This window comes from Polypterus senegalus, chromosome 13, assembly GCF_016835505.1.
Source record: "Polypterus senegalus isolate Bchr_013 chromosome 13, ASM1683550v1, whole genome shotgun sequence".
Classification (NCBI taxonomy): domain Eukaryota; kingdom Metazoa; phylum Chordata; class Cladistia; order Polypteriformes; family Polypteridae; genus Polypterus; species Polypterus senegalus.
This window is the reverse complement of record NC_053166.1, coordinates 107,385,682-107,412,488: the sequence shown is the minus strand read 5'-3', so window position 1 is coordinate 107,412,488 and position 26,807 is coordinate 107,385,682. Positions and strand designations below refer to the sequence as shown.

At 38.4% G+C, this 26,807-nt stretch overlaps 1 protein-coding gene across 2 annotated transcripts in view; it reads right to left on the bottom strand.

The window, feature by feature from the left end:
- LOC120541851 (epidermal growth factor receptor kinase substrate 8-like protein 1) overlaps positions 1-26,804 on the bottom strand; it is a 51,271-nt gene extending 24,467 nt beyond the window's left edge. The window contains exons 1-3 of one of the 2 annotated variants that reach the window (XM_039773746.1): positions 26,428-26,804; positions 15,439-15,495; positions 10,885-10,928 (exon numbers count right to left, since the gene is read on the bottom strand). In XM_039773746.1, coding sequence (XP_039629680.1) covers positions 10,885-10,928; positions 15,439-15,482 — 88 coding nt within the window. In that variant the 5' untranslated portion in view covers positions 15,483-15,495; positions 26,428-26,804. Of the gene's footprint in view, positions 1-7,571; positions 7,642-10,884; positions 10,929-15,438; positions 15,496-26,427 lie in introns of those variants that run through there. The other variant, XM_039773747.1, reaches the window with a different exon arrangement.
- Between the last annotated feature and the right edge of the window lie 3 nt (positions 26,805-26,807).

The window sequence follows — 26,807 nt, the reverse complement described above, 5'->3', positions numbered from 1 at the left end:
AAAAAATACAAATTAAACTATGATTTATGCCTTTGAAATGTGAATGGAAAATCAGAGTAACAGGATGGAAAACTGTGCAGGTACAAGGAGAACATGCAAAGTTCATATGAAAAGTAACTAGGCAAGGATTCAAACACTGAAATAGTATACTGTTTGTATGAATTTTCTACAACTTATATGAAACTGCAATTACAAATCCATCCTTTTTTGCATAAAAGAATGAGCATGCAAGACAAGAGCCAGCTCTGGGCCCTGCATGATAAGCATATGTTCAATTTTCTAGTAAGTTAGAGGCACAAATTGGTCTAACTTGCATGTCTTTGGGATTAAAGGAAAATCCTGTGTACCATGTTCATTACAGATCACACATAAAAACAATTTTTTTTTAACGGACTCGTACAAATGTAAAAAAGCAAAAAAAAAAATCAAAAAGAACACCTCAATAACTAGCCTAATGGACACTACATATTTTTATTCTCTGAATATGACAATGCTAATTTTTAAATAAACAATTGCATGTATCTCATTTGTAGCTTGAACCACAGCAACATTACATTTTTTACTTTTGGCAACAACATGTACAGTAAAGGCGTAAGATGTTTTTGGTTTTATACAAAAATTTAAAACATTGTAGTATCTGATTAAAATCGAATATTTAGTATATTATAATATTTAATATAATATAATATAATATTTAATATATTATCTAATACTCAGAATACCTCTGCTTTAATTGTGCTCAGCTGTGGTAATGTAATCACTCTAGTGGTTATGTGCATGTGTAGGCACCACAGTCCTGGTATATGCTTGCACATATAAGCACATGCCCAACTAACACACCTGCACAATCTTCTAGCCATGTTCAAAACATAACATACATACATACAGGATGATACACAAGATGACACTCTGCAACATACCAAGGTATTGTTTCCTACAACACTACATTCAAGATATTTCTTCGATTCTCTCTACATTTTCCTTGATAGAATAGATGCCAAAAATCAAGCATCAGACGTACCCCTACACTGGGGTATGGCAGATGACAGTATATATGTTGAACAGTGATGAATAACTAAACAATATAATTTCTAGCAAATTGGTTAAATAACCAATATTGTTACTACAGAATAGGGTAAAAGGACAGAAACTATACCCATCTAATGTCATACCCTCCTCATCTGGCCCCTTCCTATGTCCCACAGTGATAAAGTACCCGTCACTAAAGGAAACAGGATGGGATGGAAGGTCTTAGGTTACCATATAACTGACATTCTCAAGTTTGGTTCTGGAGTGGCAGTGGTTGTAGGGTGTTATTCCAACCAAACTGATTTGGAGCCAATTATCACTGCTGATGTCAATTATTATTCAATCAACACTATAATGCTTTAAGTTCACGTGCCTTTTAAAAATGCCTTAAACACTTTCTGTAAATGCATCTTAAAATGCTGCATTGTTTTTTATTTGCTTCTTATTTTCTTAACTAGCTGGCAATTAACAAAGAGATAAAAATAACAAAGGTCTCAGCAGCTTACAATCTTGCTTGGTCTCAGTTATGCCTGTGTGTGTGATTATCATGAAGAATCAGTTTGGGCAAGATATTTGGAAAGAATTGAAATCAAGATTTATTAACATTAGAATCCCTGAAACCTACGAAAAAACTCATAATCCTGGCCCACCTTAAATTCCTTTGCACCTCTCCATCAGCATCTTTTGTTTTGTAACTGTAAATTAGTAAATCAGCACAAGCAGCAAGCAGCCTGCTATCCCATGACAGAGCTCAACTTTGGCAAAAAGCTCTCCCAGGTCAAGCCCATGTTCCTTATCTACATGTGTGGTGCGTGCAGTTGTATTGGGTAAATAATACAGTATATCATTATTTGTAATACATGCATTTCATGTGTGTTCCGTATCTACAAAGATCTGGAAAAGTGTAGGATGAAAGGAAATGCGAGGCAAGAAATGCTGAACACATACCTAAAGTAGAAACTTTTCCCATGTTTTACTAATAATAACGTGAAAGGTATAATGTGTGAAGAAAGAAAAAAAAAAACAAAACTCAAAAGCTCAAGCTTAAATGTCAATACATACTCCTGGATGGTGCCAAAGTATGACCTGCAGCCTTATAACCAAAAGGTTGCCGGTTTGAGTTCTGGCACTCTGCATTTTGAGTAGTGAGTGTTGTGGCAGAAACATGCTACTCAAAGAAGGCACACGGAGTTCCAGGAAGGTAGCAAAATCTAATCTTATTGTATGGTGCATACATGGACCCAAATCAAGTAAAATGAGCAATTAGCAAATTCAGTGAGCTTACGTTTATTACCATTCTTATCACTTATGCAAAATACTCTCCTTCTGGCTCTTCCGATCATTACCTAATGTTCAGACCCAACATTACCTAATGTCCATCACTTGACCGAAACTGCCATCATTACTTCATACCCTGTGCAGGTGTCTGAAACTTATTTATCAATCGATTCCCATCAGTAAGTCGGAATAAGGTGGACACCCACTTAAGATATTGGGCTAGAGGTTGGGGCAGCTGTGCCCCTAAAACAATAACGCTGTTTCTTATAAACTACATTTTTATTGACTTGTCATCACCTGTCCAGGCAGGCAGATAGGGAAGCAGAGGCCCAGCCACTGCAAGTGGAAGCAAACTGGTTTTCTCTTATGGCCAGAGCCTTAATGAGTGCATTTCTTAAAACAATGGCCCATTTTGCCCTCTAAAAGTACACAGTATCCTTGACTGAAGTCTGTAAGCTTAGCAGCAAGATATTGGTGGTTTGCAGCTGCAAAGAGAAAATTAATAAAATAGGCAGGCATGGGATTTTTATGGTTTAACCCTGTGGAATTAGCGCTCTATTGGTGCCGACCCGACACAGACTGACAACTGAGGCACAGGTGAAAATGAAACAAAAATATTTATTTTCTTCAGCTCGGGGCCATGTCTTCCCCGTGTCCCCCAGCCCTAACACAGTCCCGAAAAACACACCAAATAAAACACCCCAACACACTCTTCTTATCCTCCACTCCTCCCAGGCGGCTTTGTCATCCTCCTCCCTACTCTGGCGCCCGGAGTGGTGGCTGCTGGCTCATTATATAGCCCACCCGGAAGTGCTTCAGGTGATAATTAACATAATTCAGGATGCACTTCTGGGTGTGGCTGTTTTCCAGCCCACATGGGCTCATTAAGCCATGCAGCTCCCCCGGCGGTGGCCACGGAGTCCAACAATGCTGAGCTCCGAAGTCCCATGCCTGTGGCCCTGATGCAACCCAGGGGGGCTGCCACCAAGCGTTCTGGGGGAAGTAGTGTGTAACCCATGGCAATTCCCCCGGACCAAGTGTCAAAGGGGCGTCCTGGATATATACATGTATATGAATATATGGAAATCATCAAGGTTAAGAATATTCTTTTCTACATGAGCTGCTATTATTATTATTACTATAATATAATAAAAGCATATGTTTGATTTGAGTCTGTAACACCCGGTGTAAATTCTGGCTGCTTGTAAAAGTTAAGAGTATTTTTTTTTTATTAAGTTTTATTCTCTCACCACCCCAGTCCCTAAGGAATCACGTCCTAGTGAGCTGAACGACTTCCGGCCTGTCGCTCTGACGTCACATGTGATTAAGACCATGGAGCGGCTGCTGCTTCACCACCTGAGTCCACAGGTCCACCATGCCCTCGACCCTCTGCAGTTCGCATACCAGGAGAAGGTGGGAGTGGAGGATGCCATCATCTATTTGCTACACCGATCCCACACTCCCACTTGGACAGAAGCAGTGGTGCAGTAAGAATTATGTTTCTGGACTTCTCTAGCACCTTCAACACCATCCAACCTCTGCTCCTTAGGGACAAGCTAACAGAGATGGGAGTAGATTCATATCTGGTAGCATGGGTCGTGGACTATCTTAAATACAGACCTCAGTATGTGCATCTCTGGAACTGCAGGTCTGACATTGTGGTCAGCAACACAGAAGCTCCGCAGGGGACTGTACTTTCTCCGGTTCTGTTCAGCCTATATACATCGGACTTCCAATACAACTCGGAGTCCTGCCACGTGCAAAAGTTTGCAGACGACACTGCTATCGTGGGCTGCATCAGGAGTGAGCAGGAGGAGGAGTATAGGAACCTAATCAAGGACTTTGTTAAATGGTGCGACTCAAACCACCTACAACTAAACCCCAGGAAAACCAAGGAGCTGGTGGTAGATTTTAGGAGGCCCAGGCCCCTCATGGACCCCGTGATCATCAGAGGTGACTGTGTGCAGAGGGTGCAGACCTATAAATACCTGGGAGTGCAGCTGGATGATAAATTGGACTGGATTGCCAATACTGATGCTCTGTGTAAGAAAGGACAGAGCCGACTATACTTCCTTAGTAGGCTGGCGTCTTTCAACATCTGCAATAAGATGCTCCAGATGTTCTATCAGACAGTTGTGGCGAGCACCCTCTTCTACACGGTGGTGTGCTGGGGAGGCAGCATAAAGAAAAGGGATGCCTCACGCCTGGACAAACTGGTGAGGAAGGCAGGCTCTATTGTAGACACGGAGCTGGACAGTTTGACATTCGTGGCAGATCGATGGGCACTGAGCAGGCTCCTGTCAATAATGGAAAATTCACTGCATCCACTGAACTGTATCATCTCCAGACAGAGGAGCAGCTTCAGCGACAGACTGCTGTCACTGTCCTGCTCCACTGACAGACTGAGGTGATTGTTCCTCCCCCACACTATGCGACTCTTCAATTCCACACGGGGGTAAACTTTATTATACAAAATTATCGTCTGTCTGTTATACCTTCATTGTTATCACTCTTTAATTTAATATTGTTCTTTATCAGTTTGCTGCTGCTGGAGTATGTGAATTTCCCCTTGGGATTAATAAAGTATCTATCAATCAATCAATCATGTGGTACAATGAACTTGCCTCTCTGAGTTGAAGCTGTTTATCTCCATTCTTTTCACAAGAGCAGCGATGTCCACAGTTGGTACTGTGGTTGATGCCTGCTCAGAACATGTACCAGCAATCAAAGGTACGATGTCCCATGACGGCTATCAGTCTGGACAAAGGCATGACCGTAACAAAAGGCAGCTTCTTCAGAGCGATTTCGCTGTCTAATAGACTGCTGCACTGCAACACAACTCTGCTTGGCACCATGAAGTAAAATGGGACTTCCATCTACAGCTAAAGTCACTTTAGTACTAAAGCAATTCGCTACACTAGTGTTTAGGTCTGGAAGTGCCATGCTGACGATGTATGCGCCCAAAAAGAATAAGCCTTTGATTTCAGTCTGTAATAGCTGGTGTAAAGTTCTACTACCTGTAAAAGATATCGCTGAAAGGATTTAAGCAGACACAGAAACACCGGTGAATCATATCTTTTTGGTATCTTGTTGTCACTTGGATTTCTTATTATTCAGTTTTATTCTTGAATAAAAGCACACTTGTTTCATCATACCTTTGCGAAAGAGTTCATTTTATATTCCACTTCCACTTATATTTATATTCCACTTAAATGAGATCAAATCTGTCTCTGCCTCTCTCACGCATGCACATACACATTCATACATGAAAATGTCACTATTTGAAAACGCTATGCCATTTGAACATGTTTTTTTTTTCGATCTTGTCCGTACTCCACGTTATGGTGCATGGTACTGAAAATGTAGAAAGACTTCATCTTTTTGAGCGCATACACCATCAGCATGATACTGCCAAATCTAAACACTAGTGTGGCGAATTGCTCGAGTACTGAAGTGAATTTAACTGCAGGTGGAAGTCCCATTTCACTTTATGGTGTCAAGCAGAGTTGCATTGTGGTGCAGCAGTCACAGATTCAAATCAAATGTAGGTTTTTAATATATTATAGTAAAAATAATAATAGCAGCTCACTACTCAAAATGCAGGGACTCGAAGCTGCAACCTTTGGGTTATAAGGCAACGGTTCTTACCTCTGCACCATCCAAGAATACATATTAGCCTTCTGTCTATTGACAATTGAGCTTGGGTTTGTAACTCATTGACAACAACAGGTAAATTGAAAGTTTTGTTTTTTAACTTGGTTATATTCTTCAATAAAAGTGTGCATATTTATTTGATATTTGGACTAAAGTCTTCACACATTATACACTTCACTTCATTATTAGTATAACATGGAAAACGTTTCTGCTTTAGGTATGTGTTCAGTATTTCTGGCCTCATATTTCCTTTCATCCTACACTTAACCAGATCTTTGTAGAAAAGAAACACACCTAAAATGCATGTATTACAAATAACGATATACTGTATTATTTACCATGTACAACTTCGGGCACTTCATATGTAGATATGGTGCCTTGGCTTGAGGTTGGAGGAACTTTTTGCCCGAGTTGAGGTCCATGGGGGGGATTTGGGGTTTTGGTTGGGGTGGTATCACCAGGCTGCTTGTGCTGATCGACACATTTACAAAAACAAAAAGTGCTGATTGAGAGATGCGAAGGAATTTAAGGTGGGCCAGGATTATGAGTTTTTTCGTAGGCTTCAGGGATTCTAGTGTTAATCAGCTATGGTCCACAAGTCACTTGGATAACATCCTTGTAAAGGAAAAATCTACAATCTAAGAATAACCAGTGTGGTGTATGACCGGCCGTTCATCCCGGCCAATACTTCCAAGCCACTAGATGGAGCTCTCCCTGCAGTATGGAGGTGCCCCGAAGACCAGCAGGGCATCATGGATATTGGAGTCTTTATCCACAGCACTGCTGGATACCGTGGGGGCCACTAGATGATGCTGCAGGGAGGAACGACGGTTATTTACCCTACACCCCGGAAGTACGTCCGAGTCACATGGATAAAGGGAATAAAGTGCTTCCAGGGTGAAGAAAAGGACTTTTTTATCTGACCTGGAAGTGATAGGAGATCACATGGACTGGGGATTGGAACACTTCCGGGTCAGGGAATATAAAAGGATTGTGGGAACTCCCAGACGGCGAGCTGAGCTGGGTGGAAGGGTGGCAAGGTGTCTGGGAGTGGTGGATTGGATTATTGTTATTGTATTAGTGAATGTAATGAGTATTGTGGAGAGGAGGGTGCTTTGTGCACTGTGCAGTATAAATAAAGTCTACTTTTGGACTTTTATCTGGTGTCTGGTGTCTTGGACAAAGGTTCAAGGGAGCGATAGCGCCCCCTATCTGTCACACCAGGCATGGCCGAATGAAATCCACAAAATTAAATAACAAGTTCTGTTATCAGCCATAGTTGACTTCTAATTAAGAAATTTTGTTAGAGCAAAATATTGCAGTCACTGTGGCCCTCCAGATCTGAACTTGAGGGACCCTGCCATAATAGGAGGTTATGATGTTAAATACAGTATGTATGGCCTCTGACCCTTTACTGTATTACTTAGTAATGGCATTCTTTATTTAATCAATTTGGTACTTATGGCATTATGTATTCATCACCGTAATTGATAAATACTGTACACAATCTTAATGCTTGGTTAGGTGCAGGTATATACTCCCACCTCGGCCCCAGCACCATCCAGTCATTAAGTTCAACACAGTAACACACGGAAGGCTAACACACTTACTGTACTCCTGACCTTGCATTCAGCACCCATTATCTTCTTGTAGCAAGAGGTATTTCCAACAGGTATAAAGCTGCATTAGTCAAACACAAAGTCACAGACACTAATGCAGATGTACTTTGATTCCATATACAATGCCCACACAACACTCATATATTAGATTAAAGCAGTGATTCTCAATCTTTTTGAGGTCAAGGACCACCAGACACATTTTTTACATGGAACACTATTATCAAAATACACATATATGTTAAATTGTTATTGTTATTATTATTTAAACTTTAAATAATGTTTATTTTATAGTTATTACTAATTTTTTTTATAGCCACACTGTCCTACTGAAACTGTAACCAATTCTAAACAGGTAAGCTGAATGAATATAAACTTTCATTTATTCATTATTAATATTGTAAAAATATTATTATGAAAGAGAAAAAATATAATATCAATAATAAATCTCTCTCTCTCTCTATATATATATATATATATACAATTCAATGTCTGTCTGTCTGTATGTCTGTCCGCTTTCCACAAAAGAACTACTTAATGGATTTAGATTGGGTTTTTTTCTATAATGTGCAAGAATGTTCTTGTTGATTTTACAACTTCTGTTAGAGTGCTAAGTATTATAATTCGTTTGCAGGAACGATTTATCTGCGCTAATCTGAGACAGCGGCTGCAGGAAATGTGATGTCAGGAGTGGGGAGCCAGGCGGGGTTCTCCTCACTCGCGTGCCAGCCTTGGAGTGTACCTTGCTTCCGCTTGACTATGAAACGAGAGAACTACTTAATGGATTTAGATAGTGTTTTTTTCTATAATTTGTCTGAACATTCTGGTTGATTTTGGGACTTCTCTCATTGCAAAAATATCAGTTCGCTTGCGGTACAGATTTATTTGCACAAATCTGAGACATCTGCTGTTGACAGAGGGGAGGGGCCCTCCTCACTCATGCTCCAGCCTCCATTCAAATGGGTCTACCTCTGGCCACGTGCCTTGCCTCCGCTTAGCTAACGATACCTGTTTGTTCATTAATTTTTAAACTTTGTCCTGTTTCACTACTACGTGGGCAGAGCCGCAGAGGACAGCTAGTTTTTAATATATTTAAAAATTACATATAATTGTAGTACAAGATATAAAAATAAAATAGCAAAAATGATTTAATGCCAAATATGTCCTTGATGTTTTTTTCAGCTTTCTGGAATATTACTTTTCTAAGTTTGCTTCCAGTTGTGTTAAATGTTCGGTTATTAAGGAAACAATCTCGTCGTTTTTATCTTGCATTGAACGGAACATTTCAGTGTTCCTTTCTGCAACATGTCTCTTCCACAGTGAAATCTTGTTTTTTTTTCATTGCACACAATTTATCGGTAGATGTAAGAATGTTTTCATGTTTCCATTGAATACTTGTACTGACCGTATTACGGATAAGTAAAAAGATCAGCCAAATATGCTAAATTATTGCACAAATATAATTTTTCAGGTATTTACAAAATGTTTCGTGTTTTTCCATTTCGAAAAAAAAATCGTTTTTAAGATGTAACACGCCATTTAAAACTTTTCCACGTGACAACCACCCAACTTCTGTATGAAGTAAACATTCGTAGTCCGCCTTCATAGCTGAACAAAGTCGTTTGAAATTTCGGCTTTTTAGCCTTTTTTATCTTAATAAAATTTACCAGGGCAACTACTTGATTCAATACTTCGTATTGTTTCTGAGGCATTGTTTTCATGACAAGTGCTTCTCGATGCAAAAAACAGTGAGTAAATATTATATTCGAATTGGTTATTTTTGCCAAACTCACAAACCCTTTGATTGGCCCAATCATTGATGCCGCTCCGTCGGTACAAATACCAACACATTGATTCCTTGATCATTTTAAAGTATTTAAATACAACGTTATTGAATCATATATGTCCTGACCAGCTGTAGCCTACGCCCTTAACGTTTTTTGCAGCATAAAGTGATTATTTTTCTTTCATACAATTTTTCATTCTTTTCATACAGTGTACAATGCCTAGTAAATGATCCCTGCCACTTGTATCTGTTGATTCGTCCACTTGTAATGTAAAAGGCCTTATTAACAAGTTCACTGGTGACTTTCCTATCAGTGTTACAGGACATATCATTTGTTCTTCTTTGAATTGTGTCATCAGATACCGGGATCTTTAAAATTTCACTCTTTGCTTGTTCCCCAAACATAATGGTCACTATTTCACAGCAGGCAGGTAAAATAAGAGATGTTGTCATTGTGCGTAGTTTTAATTTCGATGCTGTTAACTCCGCAATGTTATATGACGCAAGTTGCGCTTTATCACTTATTTTTATAATTTTTTCAAATTGCTTATTTCGTTCACCCTGAGTCTCCAAAAGCCTCTTAAAGTTATCTTTATTTTTGAGGAAAGATGTTGATGCTTTATAGAAAAATGTCGTTTTAATTTAGCGGGCACCAATTGTACTATTTGAGAGTTTCCGCATACAATGCAAAAAGGAATTGGACAATCTTCACTTCCGGTCCAGGTAAATCCTAAATTTAAATACTCTTCATCGTAAAAGCGATTAACATTTCGTTAATTTGATTTAATCTTTCTTTTTTTCAGTAAAATCCTCTTAAACTACTAGTACAAGCAATAGCACTGTCAATGTTTGTAGGAGAGTTTTTGTCGAGACGATACTTTTTTGTGATGAATTTATCCATTATGAAAGAATATTAATTAACAATAATTCTATATTCAAATAATCAATTATTTATCTGATGAAAGACTTACATATAATGTTCATAAATTGATTGAAAGTTGAACGAATTACTATTGTAAACAGTAGGCGAAACTAATAGCACTGAATTCAGATGCCAAATGCACAGTCCATCGTTCACCGAAAAGTAAGTGATCTACGACTCGTGGTGGGTTTGGCGGAACACAGACTGAGAACCACTGGATTAATGAGCAAACTACAGAAGATACGCACCTGCTTAGAACTTTGAAACATTCAAATTTTGTTCACACAAGCTTAAACTCCCCAAGAGAAAGAAAAAAACTGCAACAAGGGGAAGAGCCCTCTTGACATGTTAGCAGTAGGCAGACCTCTTCATGGCAAACAGCTGAATGTCAGGAGGCCAAACGGAGCAGTCTCTCTGCTACCTTCTTTTCCACTTAAGTGAGCAGCACAATCTCTGATACTGAGGCACTTAACACACGAAACGTTGAGCAGCTGCGCCAACGTAATGTAGGAAACAGCTTGACTAATGAATGCAAAACACAATTCAAAGGTTTAACAGAGGAGCTGCGAAAAGGAAGCCAGTTTGATGGCTTTGCTTACCGTAGATTGCTTTAGCGCTGAGTCTGCCATGTCCAGTAAGGCTTCTGTGAAGACAAAGTAATCGGTTAGTTGGCATTCCCGCCCCATATCTGCCTAGTTGTCCATTTGCTCCGAGGCCAATATGCATAATGGCCATTGGTTGGCGTAAAGAACCTGGCTTCATATTATGCTCCCCCTCCTGTTCTTGTTACTAACAGCGGCACCTTGCCGACTGTGTCTTCCGTTGCCACAAATGTTCTATCCCAATAATGACGCAACACAGTTGGGAGTGCAGTTTAAATGAATCCGTTTTCGAGATTATGCCATCGCCACCCCCCAGTAAATCCCGAAGACATTCATCACCTTTTGTAGTCAGGCCCAATATGAAACTAGGCATTTCAAAAAATGACGGCATAAAAAACAAAGCTTTATAACATGAAAATCATAATACGCAAAGGAAACTTACAGAGGGAATTTGATGAAATTCTGTATCGTTGCATTTTCGTGTTATGACTGCATTAATTTAACAGAAAACACACTTTTTGCTTGAACGACAAATGATACGTTTTTGTACGCGCTATCTGAAGTGGCACTATATAGATTAGTGTTAGTTAAATAATTTCGTGTCAAGCACATAACGTGTATCGTAACCTCTGGCAGAAAGAGGGGTAGGCAGCTTTCTTTAGAACATTTACGGCTGTTTGCAGAGCGCAACAAAACAAAATATAGGGCTTCTCGATAGATAACACTAAATGCGCATAATGTGTGTATATATATATATATATAACTACTAGAGACAAAACCACTCCAGGTTTCTTTGAGATCTGCCCTCTTCAATCTGGAACGACCGTAAGTTTCCTTTTCTTGCATTAAAATGATCAGCGTACCTGCATTAGTTTAGTATTTATCTGACTCTTGTTTTAGCTGTGTAAACATTAAATATATAACATAAATCTTCCAGTTCCCTTATCATTTGTACAGTTTTTGTGGATTCCTCAGTTATAACTTTTAGGTCAACAAAGTGTAAATATTCACTCAACTCATCCTGACTATTTATCAGTTAATCACATGACACAATCTTTGAAATATCCTAAATATTACTTTTACTTAGCACCCTCTTAAAATCTTTTTGCTTTACTTGCATACTTTGGGCTTATTCTCATAGGCTATGTTACACTGTCCATATTTAAAAACACAAAATGTATTACAGAGAGGAGGACAAAAAGATCTTGGATGTAGAAACTAAATAAGCAGGGGTTAGCCTTAATTAGGAGATCAGAATAGCACATTTACAGAGTTAGGGAAAAACACGAGAAATATGACATACAAGTCTGTAAACAAAACAGAAGAGTGAAACACCTCAATGCAGAAACAAAATTAAGCTCTCTCTGTTCCTGCTGGATCCACTATTAAAAAACTACAAAAGTCCCCCTCACAAAAATCTGTCAAATATTTACCAACGGCAAGCAACTAATGTTGGCCCCTTAGTAATCACATGCTAGAGCACTGGCATGTTATATTTACTTCAAGTAGCCCATAGTAATATAATAAGTAAATGGCTAGAATCCAACATTTTGTTTGAACGAAAGGATAATCTGATGCTGAACAAGTCACTCAGGATGCTAAGGATTCCTATTCACTCAAAGTCAATTCCAAAGTAAGGAGGAATAACTTAAAAAAGAGGCATTAATGTTGCTTAAAAACTTCATTTTATACAATATATTTAAACTTTGTAACATGTTCTTTCTTTCATTGTAATAACTATTCGCACTTATTCATATAATATCCATCCATCCATTTTCCAACGCACTGAATCCGAACACAGGGTCACGGGGGTCTACTGGAGCCAATCCCAGCCAACACAGGGCACAAGGCAGGAACCAATCCTGGGCAGGGTGCCAACCCACCGCAGGGCACACACAAACAAACACACCAAGCACACACTAGGGCCAATTTAAAATCGCCAATCCACCTAACTGGCATGTCTTTGGACTGTGGGAGGAAACCGGAGCGCCTGGAGAAAACCCACTCAGACACGGGGAGAACATGCAAACTCCACACAGGGAGGACCTGGGAAGCGAACCCTAGTCTCCAAACTGCGAGGCAGCAGCGCTACCGCTGCGCCACCATGCCGCCCATTCATATAATATATATATGATTATTTACGGCAAAATTAAATGCAATCCAACATGTTAACTATACTGAGATGCAATGCATAATCATGTGCATGTGGTGCATTTAATTCTGGCATGGTTTTATTGTGTCGTTATTATGGTTCATAATTTAAAAACTTATCACCCTAATGATCAATTGTTTTTCACTATGGCACACAATTTTCATGTCAGTTTAAAATACATTTTACCAAAGCACATAGCATTTTAATTCATGTCCTTGTACATGAAAGCAAAGCATGTTAATCATGACAACACTGAATGTAATCAAATGACCAATCAGCATCAAAAGGGGCAAGGGGCATCAATGGTTGGGCTAAGAGACATTACACTTCTAAACATCTGTGTGCTTTGGCAGCAAGTATAAGATTTGTCAGTGTGGAGTGATTAAATAAAAGTATGTGTTTCAAGGATGCTACTATAGCAGTTTGAAATCCTTGTCCTGTTGCTACTTTTATTACACTGGCATTTTCCAGCAACCAGGCAACATGGGAGAGAATTAAATTTTAATTTACATTGCCAGTCTCCATCTGTTCAATGAGATGGCAGATCTCCTGTCTTATCAGCTCCCTGTTCACAATATTTAGCACTAGGTGAAAATACATGTAATTATTAAACCTCTTACCCCAAATGTGTGCGCCCCTTGCTACTCCTTTTGACACTCACTGGTCATTACATTCAATTTTGCCATGATTAATGTGTGGTCTTGAGTGAAAATACAACACACTTAGAGTGGCTACTAAGCAAAATGCAAATGTGTTTGCTTTACATTTAGTTATGAAACACAATCTATAGACATGAATTAAAATGCAACAAGTTTTGGTTCTGTATTTAAATCTGAAACAAAAATTATGTGCTTTAGTGGAAAGCAATCAACTGTAAATCTGGATTAAAAAAAGGGAAAAAAACAGGTGCATGGTAGATACTGTCAACTCCTGATTTGTTTTAGATTAAGAGGACCCAAGTAAAAGTTACACCACCAAAGTGGTCAAGTCCATAAAAATTCACAGAGGCCAACCTAATATGTGGAGATACCTGTGGTCTCATTTCTAGCACTAATGTGAACAAAATTACTCCTAATTATTGTACTGTTCAATTTTGGTAGTGGATTTTAACTAGCTAGCCCTGGAAAGCACCTTGTAATGGCGCATGCTGTTAATGGCACTGTAGAATTTGTTGTAGACTGAACTTTCATTTTTTCTGTTGACTTTCCATTGGCCCTCTGCTTAATCTGTTCCTATATTACCATGATCTTAAATTAACACATAGCAGTTTTAAAAACATAATACAATCTTTCTATTAACATATTTCATGTTTATATGTCCAGCCTTCTGCAATGTGTTTTTTTTCATCATTTATATCTATAACATTAAAAATGAATATCCCTTTACTATGACAACAGATTGGAAATGAATGTGCACTTCGTAAAAATAATTCAGTTAAGCAAAGATACATTGATTTGTTCTAGCCACATTCATTATACTTAATGCAGGGTCTAAAACTCAAATATTGAATGCTGGAAGTTTCTGTTATTACTTTGTATTTTGAGGGTGCCTTTACCCAGTTTTCAAGATCAGCGTACATTACAAGTGTACATTTTTTGCAGTTAGTTAATCAACTTGCTCAGAGTTACAGAGTGACCCTTTTTGGAGTGGAATTCAGTTGCTTGGCAACACAAGTTTTTTAGATAGGAACCAGTTCTTGCTGTTTGATCAACACTGCCTACCTCAATGGCTTCAATCTCTGAAACAGCCAGTAGTCCGGGTTATACTTCTGAATAGATTACATCTTGCCTGAAGAAGGGGCCTGAGTTGCCTAGAAATCTTGCATATTGTAATCTTTTTAGTTAGCCAATAAAAGGTGTCATTTTGCTTGACTTCTCACTTCTGAATAGACAAAAAGGCTTTTAGTGCTCATGCACTGATTCAGAGTCACTCACTTGTGATTTGCTTCATTCCAGTTTACTTTTATAAAATTATCAGCCTTTAATTACTTATTTTTTCTTAGTCAACTGCTATTTTACAAAGTCATGGCAATAATCAAGTAGCAAAACATAGACAAGATAATGTGGTAGAATGTGTATGTGTGTTTGCATACGTTTATCAAATAGTAGGTGTTTTTAAAAAACATATAAAAGAGTTTTAGCTTTATAATACAAAGTGATGACATGCTGCCAAAAATCAGAAACAAGATGCAACATTAGATTACATGTTTAAAAAGATAGCGAAAAAAATCTAATTAAGAAATGTGTTTAATGGAAAAAAGGGCCACTCTAGCCCTTCAGAAGAGTTTTATTCTGTTCAAGTAAATTCTGCCATAAACATCCACATGAATCAACTTGCCTATCAAGTGTGATTATTAATATTTTCCAGCTGGTTGTGTTTAAATAAGAAATGCTACATACCCCACAGGAGAGCCGTTCGCAGATCCACCAGAGGTGTAGCTCATGACTGCTTCCTGTCTGTAGGAGCAGAAAAAGAGATTCAGGAATGCTATTTAGCAGTAAGCCAAAATCCACAGATAAGCCCTTTCTAATTACATCCCATTGTGATGACCATGGAACCACACTCATCCACTTTCAGATACAAACATACTCATCCTGTGGCTCCAAACTCATACCAACAGCATAAACATGATGGTCTCCATTAACATCATAATCCATTCTTTGCAGACCTAGAGTTTGCCAGTTACAGCAACTTAAGTAAATGTTGCCAGTCTTGAGCTTTTTATTGCAGGGTATGAATAATGCTGAGAACATTGCCTGTTAATTAAACTTTACAGTGATTATGTCAGTCTTCACAGAGTGTGTCATCCCTGAATAACCACCTTGAATCTGGAGAAATAACTGGCAGAAATTAGCATAACATTCGTTATGCTTCTAAAATGTTAAACAAAATATTCTCTGACATGCAAATCAGAGTTAAAATACCTGACACAGTAAATTTTAGGACTGCCATACATATCAAATACATTGATTATTGATTAACATCACAATGGCACTGCTCCAGCTATCTGATGACTGGTGGGTCAGGAATGGAATGTCTAGTGTCCCAGCAATGAGAATTGCAAGACAGCTGCTAGAGATTCAGTAGAAACACAAACACTCGCCAATCTGGAAGAACAGGTCTGACTGGAAGTTTAATGTTAGGAGGCCTCATAGCGACTGGGTGAATCACACTCCTGCCCTAAAGTTAACTTCTGTCTCTGCAGGAACCATTTGAAAGTGTTATTTAAAAAGCAAAGTTGACATCCAACTGCTTTGCTCGTAGTTACATCTCTTAGGCCTCCTTTGAGGATCAAAGCCAAACCTGATGGAAGTGGTCCAGTCCCAAAATGACCCACACTCAGCTTGTTGTTGTTTCAGGAAATATATTCAAACAATGCCACTTGGTAATTTTGACTCTGCAGATGTAGAAGAGATACTGACACATTCCACTTCCTCTACCCTCAACAGTAACTTCTATTGGGATGACACAACCACACACCTCACATTCCACTTCAGACATTTTAAGCCTTGCTGTGGAGCTGTAGAGGAATGTATTTTTGCTTTAGTTAGGTGTAAATCTACCATCTTCTTTTTGTTTTGATTTTTTCATTTTTTCCATTTCATTTCCACTCACTCTTCTCTAGTTCTGCAGGGAAATACGTCTGCTCATTATACCTTGTAAATAAAGAAACAAAACTCAATGGCTCCTATTTATTGCAACACTTTTATAGTTCAACTTTATTTGTCAATACTCTGTAAACCTAAGATTCATTCAGCACTTTCCATTTCGCTTTCAGTTACTTTTTTATCTTCATAAGGTATGTCTCTCACTTCAACTTAATCCTTCAATACCTATCAAAACAGTAATAGGCAGAAATTTCATGTGACGTATCTCCATTTTATATTTCCTGTTACTCCTTTTAAAGGGAAATACAGTATATACAAAATGCCAGAAAAGCTGGATGGTCTCCTCTAGTGTGTGGTCTTTTTCATCTTCGTATGCCTATCTTTTTGTTTTATACTACTTTTTGACACCAAATGGACAAGACTTATTTTTTCAATAAAAAAATGACATATTCCTTGCAGAAAATACACTTTTGTGTACTACATTTCTTTAAAACTGACAAGAACCAATTTTTTATGCTCATGAGTTTGGATATACATTAGATTACCTCCTTCTGTCATTAATACATTGTCATTCAAGTTTATAATTAATAGAGATTCTTCTTTACTCATTTTCTTTTCCTCTTATCCATATACATCAGCAACTTTTCCAAACAAACCCTAAACCCAGAAACCCCGATCTACTGTCTGTTCATAGTAGCTCAGAGCCTCTTGACATGTATCATTTTCCCCAGTTGCAGCTGTGGAGCAGTGTGACCATCAGCTTAGTCCAAGTTCATGTTGTAAAATGAATCTCATGATTAAAGTCTAAATGAAAAAGAGATACTAGCAATTACCTCTTTACTATTATACTTTCTCTTTCCAAAGTGGCCCTTGAACATTCTCATGTTTATGGGAGACAAAATACAGCTTCAAAACATCCTGTTAAAATATGTACATCATCTCCTTGGTCAGTTTGTTATAGAGCATGATGCGTAGAGTGTGAGTCAAAGGAGGTTATGATTAATGTTTAAAACACAACAGTGGGGCCTCACCTAGAATACTGCACATAGTTTTGGTCTCTAGGCTAAAATAAAACACATAGCAGTACTAGAAGAAGTCCAGAGAAGAGAGACTAGCCTTATTCTGGTAATGAAAGGTATGAGCTATGTGGAATGATTAAAGTAGTCGAATCTTTTCACTTTAAACAAACATAGATTACAAGATGACATGATTGAAGTTTTTAAAATTATGAAACTTTTTATTGGCTAACTAAAAAGATTACAATATGCAGCTTTCGAGGCAACTCAGGTCCCTTTTTTACATCTTGCCTGAAGAAGAGACCTGAGTTGCCTCGAAAGCTTCCATATTGTAATCTTTTTACTTAGCCAATAAAAGGTGTCATTTTGCTTGACTTCTCACTACATTCATAATGGCTAACATGGTACAACACCCTAGTACTACAAAATTGTGAAAGGAAATTGTACAATGTATCAAGACTGTTACTTTAAAATGAGTTCAACAAGTAGATGGGGCACAGTTGAAAATTTAATTAAGGGTAAATTTCACAACTATTATAAAGTTTATCTTCACACTCAGAACCTTTGACAAAACTTGCCATTGCTTTGGAAAAATCAAAAGGACAGAATCAGCTTTGTTGAGACAAACTACCCGTTCTTGTCAAACATTTTCAAACATTTCTGCTATGCTTTAACTTCACTGAATATATAATTTACCTCACAGAATATCCTCACTTCTCACAGCCCATCCTATCTGACTCTTGTTTTATCTGTGTAAACATTAAATATATAACATAAATCTTCCAATTCACTTAGCATTCGTACAGTTTTTGTGCGTTCCTCAGTTACAAATTTTACGTCAAAGTGTAAATATTCACTCAACTCATTCTGACTGTTTATTAGTTAATCACGACATAATCTTTGAAATATCCCAAATATTACTTTTAGTTACTTTTTTACTTTACGGGCATACTTTGGGCTTATTCTCATAGGCTATATAACACTGCCCATACTTAAAAACAGCTGATAAAAAAAATGTATTACAGAGAGGAGGACAAAAACAATTTTGGATGTAGAAACAAAATAAGCAGGGGTTAGCCTAAATTGGGAGATCAGAATATCACACTTACAGAGTTATGGAGAAACACAAGTAATTCAGCAAGGCTGTTGTGAAAAGTCCTCCATATGACACTCTTAAAACTCAAGAAAGAGGAGGCAATTATAATGTAAAAATGATTACTGACTCCATTTACATGAGTCTGTAAACAAAACAGAAGAGTGAAACACCTCAGTGCAGAAATAAAATTAAGCTCTCTCTCTGTTCCTGCTGGATCCACTATTAAAAAACTACAGAGGTCCCCCTCACAAAAATCTGTCAAATATTTACCAACAGCAAGTAACTAACATTGGCCCCTTAGTAATCACATGCCAGAGGAGAGGCATGTTCATGTCAAAGCTTACAGGTGCTGCCTCCTGAAGACCACATGCATTATGTGCACACCCTGTCCTTTGTTACAGATTTGGTCATTTAACAATATTCATCTATGCAAATGTTTGACAACACTCTGTTCTGAAAGGAAGGCAGTTTAATACTTGAGCATGCCAAGGACAAAGCACTTGGTGAGTGGAGGTAAACTCATTAGTTGACAATGCCGCATGTTACTTGCTGAGGAACTGGAACACACATAGTTAAAAAGCTGTGTCAAGAGAAATGAAAAATGCAATAAGATGACTAAAGTCTCTCTTAATACTGTAAAACACTGCCCAAGCTTAGGATAACATAAGGGGAAAATATTGTAAACAGTATAACATTAGCTGCGCTCCAAACACACATCATTTGTGATAGATGGGCTGCTACACAGCTCACTTGTCTGTTGCATGATAAACATTTCTAATCATCAATTACAAATCTCCACCATTTTCACATATACCACACTAACAGTAACCTCACACAGTAGCTCTGAGCCTAACTGACAGGTGATTGTAATTTTACAAATCTTCACCAGTGAACATTTGCACATTAACTTAAACTAAAGTAACTTCTAAATTAACAAAAAAGGTACAGCTAAGACATGTTTTCTCATCAAGACTTCCACATATTTACATTTTCTTTTCCTCTTAGTTAATGTTTCTGTTAAGCAGCCTCTCTTATAAACACAGAATTTAACAATACACCCTATAATGTTTTTATGGAGAGATAATTAATTTGGAAGTAATTATCTTATGTGCAAAACTGAAAATAATGTTTCTTAGATTAAATGAAAGAAAAAAGTTATCAGAAGATCCTGTTGCTGAAAATTGCACACTACAAAATAGTGGGTTTTTTTACTAGAGATAAAATGGGCAGCAAAAAGAGGAAGAGAAGCGCTGAAGAAGAAGTTCATTCAGATGTTAATATTAGCAGTGTAGGAATAATAAATTTTAAATTTAAAGTCAAGATAAATAAATGAGCACATTCTAGCTTTTTCTTGAAATACTACCAACAAGGTTTCTAGATTCTAATGGGAGAATGCCTGTCATGTCTGTTGGTTGCAGACACCGGCCGACAGGCCAGTCAGTACCTATGGAATCAGTGGCAGTGTATAACATGTATTAGCCTAAGAAAACAGCAAAGATTCTTCAAGTGTGAAAATATGCACCAGAACTAAATAAAAATGATCTAAAATGTGGCTAATGAAGCTGGCTTGTGTTCAATAAATTGAAAAACCTGAAGCACACCCCACATTACAAAAACAACTTTTCCCTTTTTCAACAGAAAACAAGAGGTACTTCTGTCAATCATTGGATTCATTTCACTGTATAAAAATGATTGTCTAATGACAAAAACCTGTTATGATTACATTTTGTTACTTTATTTGACTTATTAAATTACAGCCAATTTTTACAGTGAATTTTCAAATCAGTAAGGCTGAAAACTGTTCAAAGGTACAGAATTAAAACCTATTATTTTTAGAACTCAGTGAATTAAGCTAAAAATGTGTTCACACTCTAGAATAATGTGAAGCATTTGAAATCTAACCACTACAACAGAATACCGTAGGAAATTCCTTGAAAAAGTAAACAAAAGCAACAGATGGATATTGGTCAAAATGAGTTAGTGAATAAAATCAGGTGAAACGTCAAGTGCAACAGCCTTTAGGCTGCACAGAATAAACATTTCCCAAAAATGACGACTCATAAGAATCCTGACAACATTTTTAGGAAAAGTTCATCCAAAAATTAAAAAAAAAATCAAAAATGTATTGAACTATCACTATCTGATGAATATTCAAAAAGTAGAACCCAACAGAACCATCTAAATCAAGGTATCCATCAACTTTCTACATCTGAGTATTTAACACCAGGGTCATTGAGAGGTGGAGCCTATATGGAACCATCTGAATATTGAAAGTATCTGATAAGACTCAAAAGAAGTGAGCAGGAACCTTTCAAGTATAATGACTCTAAAGAATTATGTGAAAGGTAAACTGGAGACTCACCTACCTGAACGTAAGAGGAAATGTTAACTAAAACAGGCCACCCATAGACCTAGACTTACTGACATCCTTCTCAAGTGATAATTATGGAAAAAAGTCCTGAGGAAAACAATGAACATCTCTTAAGTTGTTAATAGTGCCTTTTTCAGGCTAGCTTGGATACTTGAGGCCTTCAAGCATATATTTGCTCATCTCGGAGTTTGACAGTAATTAGTGAAAAATCATAAGATTCCCTACACTTTCTCTCTCTCTCTCTATATATATATATATATATCTACTTACTCTCTCTATATAAAATCCTAAACCTAAAAGTGCAATGGTGACGTTTTTATGTGACTTTTTTTGTCACGCTTTAAATCAGGCTTATTTTAAAACCTACATATATATGTTTGGTATCATACACTGTCGATTCTAAATTGTCCCGTGTGTGTGCCCTATGGTGGGTTGGTGCCTTGCCTAGGGTTTGTTTCTTGCCTTGCGCCCTGTGTTGGCTGGGATTGGCTCCAGCAGACCCCCGTGTAGTTAGGATATAGTGGGTTGGAAAATGGATGGATGGATGGAAAAAATATCAAGAACTCATGCCTTGCAAGACGGGACTTTGTGCTAATAGATTTAAGCATACCATGGGCTGAAAATAAAACACAAACAGTAGGACAGCTGCTGTACTGGCTTTTAAATGTTCGAAGCGCAGTGCGAGATGCAGATCAGCAAGCCAGCAGCTGATCGAGCAAAGAGGAGGTAAAAAAAAACTGCATTTGTTTCCCATTGTATCACCATTTAAGAGGGGGTTTCGGAGAAGCAAGCGGCAGAGACACAAAGTGGATGATGAGTGAAGCAAGCAGGGGGAACCCCTAGTGTATGTATATATATATATACAGTATATATATATATATATATATATGATACAGTACCTGTCAAATAATACAAAGAGTACACAACACTTTTTGCACTAACTGGGGCTCATTAGGTGTACACATCTTTGCTTCTCCTTACAGGAATCAAACCTTGGATGTCAGTGCCTGAGGCTAAGCCTCTATTGTTGCGCCACGGCAGCTGGTTCACTTATTCGACAGGGTGAAGATTGGAGTATTACATTCATAGATCTGAATTGCAATCAGATTATTTGGATGGTTACCTACCAGTTAACTGTTGATGTTGGTCCTCTCTATACAGTGACACATAGAAGACAAGGGAGTATAAGAAGTTATAGGATTCTCACTATGGCCCATACAAGAAGCTAGTCAGGAAGTTTATATGTAGTCTAGATGGTAGAAACTCATAGAGAAATTCAGATTTTTACTTATTTTTCTTTAAATAATTACCAAACTCAATCAATTGTGGGGAGAATTTTTAGGTTCAAAGCCAGATGTGTTTGTCAATTTCTTCCAGAATGGTTGAATTAACTAATGAATAACAGCCATCAGTTGAACGAGTAAGGGATCTCTTCTCCAGATTGTGCAATGACTAAACTTAGAGGAATGACAGAGGTACATACAGTTATGGGCCTGCTAGCTCTGGACCACTTTTAATAGAGCATTCACCTTAGAAACAGTTCAGAGGGCTTTTTCTTCCATGGATGTATTGATGGTAAATCAGCAACAGGAAAAAAAAGGGTTAAAGTCAATAGCTCCACTTGCCTGATGAGGAATTCTATCTGCCATCCTGTGTGCTATGCAATAGTTCCAGGACTCATCTTAAGCTCTTCTTTTTCCTTCTGTGTTTCACCTGGTAGTCTAGGTATTTCAGATATTTGCCATAATATAAAATCTTGAAGAATACTTATTGTTTTCTTTTCAGCTATTGATAACCCATAGCCTTAATGGTCTTTTCTCTTTTTATTTTGTTAACCTGACATGTGCAGTGTCTTGGCGTGGCATCTGCATATCTGAATAGTCTCAGTTTGGCTTGCTTTCCCATTAATCAGTAGTCATAATAAAGAAATGTCCGCTTAGACCGAATTAAGGAACAAGACCAACCATGGTTCCTCTGGGCATACCTTAACATCAAGTTTCTGTTGACTGCAGACATTGATCCAGCAATCTCAATCTGGCACAGCCTGATCAAGGTGCCAGAGAGGGGTGACATGTTGCATGTTGATTAGCACATGCAAGTATGAATTTCACTGTACTCTGTAAATGTGACAATAATAAAATGAATACAGATAAATATTATTACTGGAATAATGAATCAATTTTCTAAACCTGCTAACTCCAATTCACGATTGTGGGGAGCAATGACCTGTCCAATTCAGGAACAAACCCAATACAGAATACTAATGTATGCTCAAATACATAAACTCACAAACATAGTGGTGCAAGCTAGCCCAACATGTGTGAGATGTGAGAGAAAACCGGAGCAACTGGGGAAAACCCAAGAAGACACAGTAAGGAAGCACAAGTGCCATACAGATCGTGAAATCTAATCAGAGTCCTAAAGAAGTCATAAAGATGAAGAACACCTCACGCCTGGACAAACTTGTTAAGAAGGCAGGCTCTATTGTAGGAATAAAGTTGGACAGTTTAACATCTGTAGCAGAGCAACGGGCACTAAGCAAACTCCTGTCAATCATGAAGAATCCACTGCATCCACTTAACAGTGTCATCTCCTGGCAGAGGAGCAGCTTCAGTGACAGACTTTTGTCACTGTCCTGCTCCACTGACAGACTGAGGAGATCGTTCCTCCCCCACACTATGCGACTCTTCAATTCCACCCGGGGGGTAAACTCTAACATTACTCAAAGTTATTGTCTGCTTTTATATGCATTTTTTATCATTCTTTAATTTAATATTGTTTTTTGTATCAGTATACTGCTGCTGGATTATGTGAATTTCCCCTTGGGATTAATAAAGTATCTATCTATCTATCTATCTAAGATGTAAAGCAGCATTGCTAACCACTGTACCACTCTACATCCAGGTTTAATGTAAAGTGTAAATATATTGAAAAGACATTAATAAATATTCACCTATTATCATATAGGTATAGCAGGGCTGAAAATCAGGTAGGTGAATTTGACAACAAAAATAAAAGTTTGGTTAAATAAAGTTAAGGTTTCATTGTCAATGTTTGAAAATGAAAGACCATAAGTAAATAAATCAAAGGTAGTAACTCATATCTTTCATGGAATAAGGAGGCTGCAGAGCATGTGTGGTACAATTCATTTCATCACTTTACTACTACAATGAGCACAAGGCGTTGGCCTTAAATGTTGAACAGAGAAGACTCTTCTGCTCAACTCCACTCCTGTTCTCTCTGCGTCAGCATCACAGTTTCTCCAAAGAGGCTGTATTATTTGAAATTCTGGATAAACAAAGCAGACTGAGAGAGACGCACCCTCTTTAGTTGCACGTGGGATTTACTTATAAAACAGAACTGCTGGTGACCCCTATACAGAACAAAAGGACACTGTCCCTAATCTCCTGCTTCCTTTACATTGAAAATATGAAGCAATACAAATGACAGTGATCAAAATGCCTCTGAGATGTTAACATGTCACTGCAGCAGCAAGACTTGACTCCACCTGAATGGTGAAGGAAGGGGGTAGGGCTTGGTCTGACATGCAGCTAAGGAAGTGACATAGAGAAACTGCTGCACATACCTGTGCCACAGCCTGTCACACATTAAAAGGTAGCACTGTGGAATTTTAAATGCTCGTATATGACTCTAAAACGTCCATCCACATATTTTCTAACATAGGCCTCGCTATATATAACAGATGAAAAACACTGACCACTGCGTGGGTACCACATACACTGTACAGTATCTCGGTCAAGAAGGCTCCTCCTTCTAAAGTTCACAACTGCTATGTCCTCCCTGCAGAGTTAGAAAAGGCTCACAAATGTAAGTCTCATCATTTCTTTCTAAAGATAAGCACTCATTACCCCTGTTTAAACTATACAGCTCACCAGACAGAGCTGCTATTTATCACATTCATCTGTCTCTATTGTACAGCAACTAATAATAACAGTGACCACCCAGTTTAATTTTCCAAACTACCATTTCACAGAAAACTGAATAAAGACAGATTGGCTTAGTACACATTTCCTCTCAATAACAGTTATGTTAGTTATATCTATCATCAAGCATCTTCATCCTTCTCAGGGTTAGTATCTCATCCCTTCTTACTCTGTAAGACTCACATTAGCTAGCTTGGGATACAAATGACTAAAGGTTGTGTTCTTCCAAAAAACACTTTCAAGTTAAGTTCCAGATTAGATTGACCTTTCTACTCCACTCCTCCTCATAACTAGTTAGTCCAGTCATTTTTCTCTGTATTGCTCATACCATTTAGGCATTGGATTAGTCCTAAAGGACCCTTGTACTGCACATCAGTTGGCAGTTGCTGATATCAGTCCTATCACTTTCTTACTCCCTATAAAGTCTGCATCACCCAAAATGAAAATTAGTCTTAGCTGATCTTTTTAAGGTTGTAGCAGTTTAGAATTAGAACTCACTCATATACTATTCCTGTAACAAATGGGATTAATCCAGCACCAAAACAGAAAATCCTAAAGAAAGCACACACCAGTTACCTATGGAATTTAGCTCTGTTATCCCTCTCTAACAGTCCGCTTACCTTCTGTGGCCCTCATGACCTCTAACTTTGGGATTCAGCTATACACAGCACTTCTCTAAAAGTGAGTCACAGTACTGATCAGCCAGACTGTCTAATGCTCACTCACCTGTTTCAGCCATGATTGGCCTTCTCTTGACTATTTACTCCTGAAATTAGTCCAGTAAGTTCACTCTGCAAAGCTCACACCAGCTACAAAGTAGGTGTTAACCCAGTTGACCCCAGTATTACACACTCACTGGTCCCATCTGAGTAGATCTTACAGCCCTCTCTTTCCATAACCAGTTAGACAATTGGCCTCTCCATTTTTTCCATCTCTAAAGCAGATACAAATTAGCTCACTTAACCCTGCTATGTCACCTTCAGCAGTTTGAGCCGAGGTTATTCCTTACACCGCACAACTTAGCATAACTAATGTGCCAGGGCTGTCTTTCTTAAAGGGACCAGGAACGACCTTAAATGTGCACACTTAACCTTTATTTACACCGCTCACTTGCGGGGTTCACCTTACGTTTGCTCTACCTTCTCCATCTGTAACGTTTACTTCAACTGCTGCCGAGACGAGTCCAGTCAGAACGTCGTTGTAAAACCGGTACCAGCCACCTGTTTTCTCTCAACCGAAAATAAAGACGACCCCGACTAGTGCTGGGAAAGAGAATTCTTTAATCTCCCTACAAATGGTTTAACTGTACATCAGTGTACTCCACTGCCACGTCTGTTTGCTCCAAGAACTCACCTGTTGCCTCCACAGATGCAGACCTTTCCTCGGACGCTCGTCGATACCTTTTTTCCTGCTCGTCTGCTTTGCCCTAGTTCGAATGTCACTGCCGCATGTTTCGCAGCCGGTATGCTTGTGTGCCGCCTCCCCCCTCCCTCAGTAAGTCGGCTCTGGACTCAGCCCCATTCAGGAATTAGCTTGTCTCCGGCTCGCCCGCACCCCACCTAGGAGTGCCTCAGTCGACATTGGCAAGGCGTGCTCATTGATTTTTTTTTTCCCTTTAGTCACTCGAGTCAAAAGATGCCCATCCCAGGGACTGCGGTTCAGATTTTTTGTTTACAAAATAGAGCGAGGCCGTCCTCCTCCTCATATGTACCTGCCTTCCCCAGAAGCGTGCA